The sequence below is a fragment of the Antrostomus carolinensis genome, unplaced genomic scaffold (assembly GCF_000700745.2).
Source record: "Antrostomus carolinensis isolate BGI_N321 unplaced genomic scaffold, ASM70074v2 scaffold16764, whole genome shotgun sequence".
NCBI lineage: Eukaryota > Metazoa > Chordata > Aves > Caprimulgiformes > Caprimulgidae > Antrostomus > Antrostomus carolinensis.
Window position 1 is genome coordinate 1 of NW_010312950.1, and position 7133 is coordinate 7133.

The following is a 7133-nucleotide window of genomic DNA, read 5'->3' on the forward strand; positions in this document are numbered from 1 at the left end:
GAGCTGAGCCCGAAGAGGTCCATGACTCCATAGGAAGCTGCATCAGAACACTTTGTTTCTGGATTTCCATGCTGGGAACAGCAGCAGAGACACACTGACTGAACCCCCATTCCCTGTCCCCTGTGCCCCTGGGAGGAAGGTAGAGACATGGGGAGCAAAGTGACTGGAGCCCGGGAAGAAGGGAGGGGTGGGGAAGGTGCTGTCAGATGTGGTTGTTGTCTCTCACTGTGCTGCTCTGGTGAATGGCAACGAATTAAATTGATTTTTCTTCCCCAAGTTGAGTCTGTTTTGCCCGTGACCATCACTGGTGAGGGAGCCCTCCCTGTCCTCATTTCAATCGCTGACCTCTTTGTTGTGACTCCCATCCCATCTCACTGGGTTGGGGGAGTGAGGGCACGACCCCATGGTCCCACCGTGGGTCAAACCACCATAGTCACGTTCAGCAGTTAGGAGCAATGTCCCCTTTCCAGCTGCATACCTTGGAGTTGAGATCTCGGTGGTAGATGTTCTTGGAGTGCAGGTAGATCATGCCTCTGGTGATGTCAGAAGCTAAGTCCACTTTTTCCTTCCATGTCAAAGCAATGTCTTTGTTGGCCAGGAGCTCCTCCAGGCAACCCCCATTCACGTACTGTGAACGGAGACAAAAAGCTGGTGGCTTTGCAGTCACAGGCTCCCCCAGAGCTTCCCAGGTGCTGAGCCCTCCCTCGCCAACCTGGGAGCCCTTCCTTTGGGATGCAGGCTGGGAGTGCCACCACGTGCAGGGGCCCTTGTGCGTGGCATGGTGTGAAAACCCCTCCTGGCACAGCAAGTCACTGCTGGTCTCTGGGCTCTGCTCCCACTGCAGGGACGGCTGTGTAAGCCAGCCGTGGTCCTCACTCAGGGGCAGCAAAGCAGAAGCAAAAAGCCTGGCAATGGCTCAGTCAACACCTTCTGCCACCAACAGTGCAGAACAAGGTGAGACCAGTGTCAGCCCAGGCTTTTCCATGAGACCACACCACCATTCCAGAGCCACTTTGGAGGTCCTGCTACTCTCCATCTGCTTTACCTTCTGCTCCTGCCCTCCATCCCTGGCTCCTCCCCATCATCTGGCCCATTCTGGCCCATTGGTGGTACCAAGCCAACCTGAAACACTTTCTGGCTATCCTGGCTGAATCCCATGGCCTTCCAGTGACTGTGCCCCACTCCAGCTGTGATCATTTATGGGGTAGAAAGGACTAGAAGCTCCTCCATGGCAATCTTGCTAGGCCACGGTCACTCACAGGCACAGGAGTCAGAGAGGCGTAGATAGGTGTTACAGGATACCTGCCACCCTCCCTGCCAAAGAACCGCAGGGTCCTTGCCTGCCCACAGCACACTTACAAGCAAGAAACCTTTACCTCCAGAATGGGGTACAGCTTCTCATCCTTCACACATATCCCAAGGTACCTAATGAGAATAACACATAAAAAAAAAAAAAGATAAAAAGTCATTAAGGTTCAGCTCAATCCCTCATTGCAGAAATGCCTTAGAGACATCAGGCCAGCTCCAGCCCAGCCAGTGCCTGCTGCTCATGGCTGGATGATGTGCCCACCTGACAATGTTGGGGTGGGACAGCTTCTGCAGCAGGCTGATCTCACGCACAATCACTTCTTGGTCCACATCATTCTTGTAGATCTTCACCACCATCACTTTACAAGCAGAAGCCTGAGTCACCTGGAGCCAAGGTTGGAGCAGGACATCTCTCAGCTTGCAGAGGTCTGCCAGCCCTTCTGGACAACAGCATCCCTTCCCAACCAAAGGCCTGAATCTCATTTCCCTGCTGCCCAGAGCTTTGCACAATCATTTGCACAACTGCGAGGTGCTGTCCTTTCACAAAAGCTCCACTCTAGTGACACTTGCCTGGGTGGCTGGGGACAGCTAGGTCCCTCCTGTCCCAACACATCACAACACTATTTCTCTGCCAAAATTTGTGTGTTCCTTGGGTTGAAGCAGTTTCTCAGCCCACACTGGGTTACCACAGAGCTTACCTTCTCCCCTCTGACAACTTGCATTCAATGTCCCTTCCCAATCACAGCTTGCCCCACATCTCCATTTCTCCTTCCTACCTGGGTCACTGCACAAGGCTGCTGGCCACACTCCTCATCCCCATTTCCTCCTGCACCCCTGCCCATGGCCAGACCCCCTCCACTCAGGCTCTGCCAGACAGACACAGCAAAGAAAGTGCAGAGCCAGTTTGTCTCTTCCCTCCATCCCAGGACAGAGGTCCCACATCTGCTTCCCAGCCCCATTCCAACCTGAGCCTCTACTATGGATTACCACCAGACATGTCATTCCTAGGGCTTCCCTGGGCTGGGATACTGGAAGCTAAAGAAAATTTAAAAATGCTCTTCCTCCACCTGACAACACTGAATAGACTGAGCAGGCATTTTTTTAGGAGGAAATTTGCTGTCCCCCATGGAGGTACCAGGGTTGAGCAGTACTACATGTGGAGGTTTCACACAGGCTGCATGACATGCAGAGGTGGCCTGGCTCTCAGCCCAGACAGGACCATCCAGGGCCCCTGCGCTGCAGCTCACGTTATCTGGGCTGACAATCCAAATAGCAGTTTCCAGACCACATCACAGAGCATTGTGGCACTTTAACATTTCCACCCTCAATTAACATGTGTTTTAAGGAGGCTCATGTATCAGATGTGGCACACGTTGATGTCCTGACAGCTCTCTCAGGGCTAGCCCTAACCCTTTGTTTATTTTAAGGGGAAAATAGTTCAGATACAGCATGAGCCGGCTTAAGAGCAGCACTCTGAGTCCAAAAGTGCCATCCATTGCTCTCTGTGAGGGTAATTTAATGGATAAGGTTACTAGTCCAGGTGAGGAGAACAAAGAGCTGCATGTAAGACCTAGCTGGGCTGGAAGGAGAGAAAGCTTCATTATAATCAAGGTTACAAAACCAACTGTCTTGGGAGCAACATGGACTGCTGCTTCCTTTTTGAAGGAACAACAACCTAATAGTCAATGTTATTGCTGGAATAATGGCTTGAAACTGGAAGAGGGGAGACTGAGATGAGATGTGAGGAAGAAATCCTTTGGTGTGAGGGTGGTGAGACACTGGCCCAAGTTGGCCAGAGAAGCTGTGGCTGCTCCTCCCTGGAAGTGTTTGTGGCCAGGCTGGATGAGGCTTTGAGCAACCTGGTCTAGTGGAAGGTGTCCCTGCTGCTGGCAGGGGGGTTGGGACTGGATGATCTTTAAGGTCCTTTCCAACCCAAACCAGTCTGGGATTCTATGAATAACTCAGCTTCTCCACTTGAGCAGGTCATCAGAAAGCCAGGGCTCAGACACCCTCACCTGACCGGACTTCATAACCACAGACTATGGGTCACTAATCAGATGCAACTGACTATTAACTGTAATTGCACAGATGTAAATATAAGAGATGCAATCAATCATCTTTGTGCAAAAACTGTGAGTGCCCGTGTGCCCAGGACAGAGTACAGAGAGTAGCTGAAAAACAGCTGAAGATCTGAAAAACTTTCAGAAGAGCTAATACTGAGTTTCAGCAAGACCTATTAGCTCTGCACAAACTCTGGTGGAGACACTGAACTTCCAGGTGAGGTCGCATGGCCCAGCTCGACATCAGCAGAGTTCACAAGCCCTGGGCCAGTAGGTTCCTGTCCACAGGGCAATGCAAATTCCAGCCTGGTGCAGAGAAGAAATGACTGAAAAGCAAGGGTAGACCCACACCCCCAAAAAAGTAGTGGGAGAGATGGGCAAAGGTAACAGGCTCAGAAGGCCTCTTCCAAGACCACGGGCTGAAGGACAAAGGATGGCAAAAGCAAACAACAGTGCCAGCACTTTGGGGAGCCGATGTCCTTGCTGCGGGAGCACTTTGGAAGACAGCTTCTGTTGGCAAAGAGCTTCAAAGGATCATTGCCAGCGATGCTTCGCAGCAGGAGCGCTGCTGTTCCAGGAGAGTCCACAGGGGACTGGCTGACCCAAGAGGACCAGGAGTCATCAGGGCACTCAGTTACGGTTGTGCTCGAGTCCCCAGACAAATGTCAAGCCCCACAAAGGGCTGTCCTTGTCCCAAGTCCTCCTCCACTGTCTTCTGACTATTTGACCCATAGCATTTTATTCTTTTTTTATTCTTTTTTTTTTTTTTTACATTTCTTTTTCTGCTTCTACTTCATTTTCATTCAAGCTCCGTGTCTCCAGCCTGCCTACTGCTGGAATTTCATTCACTGCCAGGGCAGGAGGAAAATGTCACACACGAAGGAAACAGCAACTGTTACTATGAAAATCTGCTAGATAAAGGAAAGAGAAAGCGATGGCGACAGCATACTGCGTAGGAGGGGAAAGCAATTACTAGAAGGAGGCTGTGATAGGGAGATGTATTTGTCATGTATTGCCCCAGTCTGCAAAGAGCTGCCATAGACCTTTGGCTGGAGATTCCCCTTGAACAGCTTCAGGGCACTTTCACTGGACCCAAAGTTCAGCCAAAGGCTTTATCACAGCACCAAGTCCAGGTGCAGCGGAGGAGGAGGCAGAGCCTTGAGAAAGCAACACACCTTTATCTTTCCGACTTGCGTATTTTCGGCAGTTCCATGGCCAGATCCTGACAGCCTGGCTCCATTACCTTCAGCTGGCCACAAGTGCTTACATCAGCCAGGGATCTCACCCAGAATGTCAGGGTACTCCTCTGGCAGAAGCATCTTGTGCTGGCCCAGAAGAAAGGTGCAGTCAGGATTTTATCGTGTGACTGGTTCAGCTAAGGAGCTGAAGGCAATGGTAGAGTCAGGCTCAATTTGTTTCCACTGGGTCTGTGTCATGTCCCAACAACCAAGATCAGTGTCAGGAGCCACATTCTGGAAGGCTGCTGGGAGGAGAGATACGATGGGCAAATCTGGCCACCCTGCAAAGCAACGTGACATCTGCTCTCAGAGATGAAGTCCGAGTCTCTCTTCCTAACATGAAGCGCCTCCTCTCACTTTGCTGTTCATGGAGCAGTGATCACTGAGGGCGGCAGGGAAAGACCCCCAATCCCCATCCTCTCCCTCTCAAATAAGCCATGGCACTCCTGGGCTGAGAAGCAGCGCTGAAGGAGGAGCAAAGCCAGCAGCTTCCCAGATCCTGTGCTTGCTCAGAGACCGTTAAACAAACTCCCACCAGTCGAGTTTGGTGCAGAGAGTGACTCACAACAGCCCCAGTGAGAGAAGCAGTTTTGCTGTGGTGACACATCCACATCATGCAGGGGCTTTCAGGGAGCCATGAGTCTCCTGACATGAAGGCAGCAGAGGCAGAAACAGACGGACCAGCAGCTGTCGCAGCCTGACCCTGCCCCACGTCCCCTGCTCTTCCCCAGCATCACCGTAATGCAGGGCAGCAGCTGGAGAGGGGTGACAGCACTGGCACCTCCGTGGTATGTGGGTGGCAGGTATTTTAGGAGACACACGCAGCCTAATTTTCCATTCTTTTTCTTTATATATTTTGCTACAGTTTTGACAATGAAACCTGCACAGACCATAAATATCCCCATATCTCATGCAATACTAAGTTTAGCTCCCTGATAAGCCTGTTGTATGGCTAGATGACACCATCAATGAACATTGATTGATTGAGTCCTCCCATTTTCTTTTTCACTATGGAAGAGGAAATGTGCATCAAAGGTGACATGCTGGGTGTGCAGAAGGAGTGTCCCTTCCTCCCTCACCCCATCCAATCTGACAGAGGGAGCTGGGAGGGAAGAAAACAAGGAAATAAGCTGGGGGACAGGTTCCTCAGGTGAGGTACCATCTACACAGCCTCAGCAGGTGCTCTCAGACAGGTCAGGGGCTGTCTGTACGTCAGTTTACCTTGTAGACCTTGGAGAAGAAGCCGCTGCCTATCAGCTCGGCGTTGAAGTTCTCCCAGAACTCCAGCTTGCGGACAGCCGTGCGCAGCCTCTGCCAGCGGTCCTCGTGGTAGTAGGTGTCAGATGACTCCCCATAGTACTGCGTGGGGCCGGAGGGCTCCGGTGCCATCAGCCCTGCCTCGCACATCATGGGGGCAGCAGCTAAAATACAGAGTATTTCACAGTGAGCCAACAGCAGCGTTGGGACATCAAACAAATACCTGCACTAGAGACCGTGACGGGACAAACAGAGGGAGAGGACACAAGGCACTGAGATGAGGCACCCTGCAGCACTGCGAAGCAGCCATGCACACCATCTCCTGGATAAGTCACCCTGGACTTAGGCCTGCCTTATGCAGGTTGTGTTTGAACTTCAGACTAGGACTTAAAGATGTCAAATTAGCATATATTCATTTATACCCTCTAAAGGCTTAAGATAGATACGAGGCATCACCTTCAACACATAATAGAGTAGCTCAGGAAAAGCCCAGGGGACACGGTCTTGCTCAGGCAGCTTATGCCGAGTTAAAAGCCACTGCATCTAAATTGGGTTTTTAGCATAGGTCAGGTGCCACCTACTAATGCCACATCTGCTGCCCCAGGGCTCTCGATTGAGCTCATAGAATCACAGAATTATAGTGGTTGGAAAAGACCTTTAAGATCATCGAGTCCAACCATAAACCAAATACCGTCAATTCCACCTCTAAACCATGTCCCTCAGCACCTCGTCTGCCCGTCTTTGAAATCCCACCAGGGAAGGCGACTCCATCACCTCCCAGGCCAACCTGTTCCAATGCTTGACTGTCCTTTTGGCAAAGAAATTCTTCCTTATATCCAATCTAAACCTCCCCTGGCACAACTTGAGGCCATTTCCTAGTATTCTGTCACTTGGTCCTTGGTTGAACACACCCACCCCCATCTCTCTCCACCCTCCTTTCAGGGACTTGGACAGAGCCAGAAGGTCACCCCTCAGCCTCCTTTTCTCCAGGCTCAACAACCCCAGTTCCCTCAGCCACTCCTCATAAGACCTGTTTTCCAGGCCCTTCACCAGCCTCGTTGCCCTTCTCTGGACATGCTTTAGCTATTGCAGACAGAGGGTCACGGCTTCAGTGTGCTAACAGGAAACAATCTTTAATGGCTCCTCACCTGGCAGGTGCCTACACATCATTATAAGCCCTAAAGAATCACAGAACAAGGAAATGCCCCAGCAACCCTCCTCCTGTCTGTGTATCCTGAACTTGACTCCAAGCCCCAAATGCATCTGATAA

The 7133-nt window shown here is 51.3% G+C and overlaps 1 protein-coding gene across 1 annotated transcript; it reads right to left on the reverse strand.

The window, feature by feature from the left end:
• Positions 1–478: 478 nt before the first annotated feature.
• On the reverse strand, positions 479–6013 carry LOC104524346 (dual specificity testis-specific protein kinase 1-like; the record flags this gene model as incomplete). Its single annotated transcript, XM_010167184.2, has 4 exons — positions 5828–6013; positions 1571–1692; positions 1377–1425; positions 479–628 (listed from the first exon to the last, which is right to left on the reverse strand). Coding segments are annotated over exons 1-4 (507 nt in total), but the record flags the coding sequence as incomplete, so codon positions are not given.
• Between the last annotated feature and the right edge of the window lie 1120 nt (positions 6014–7133).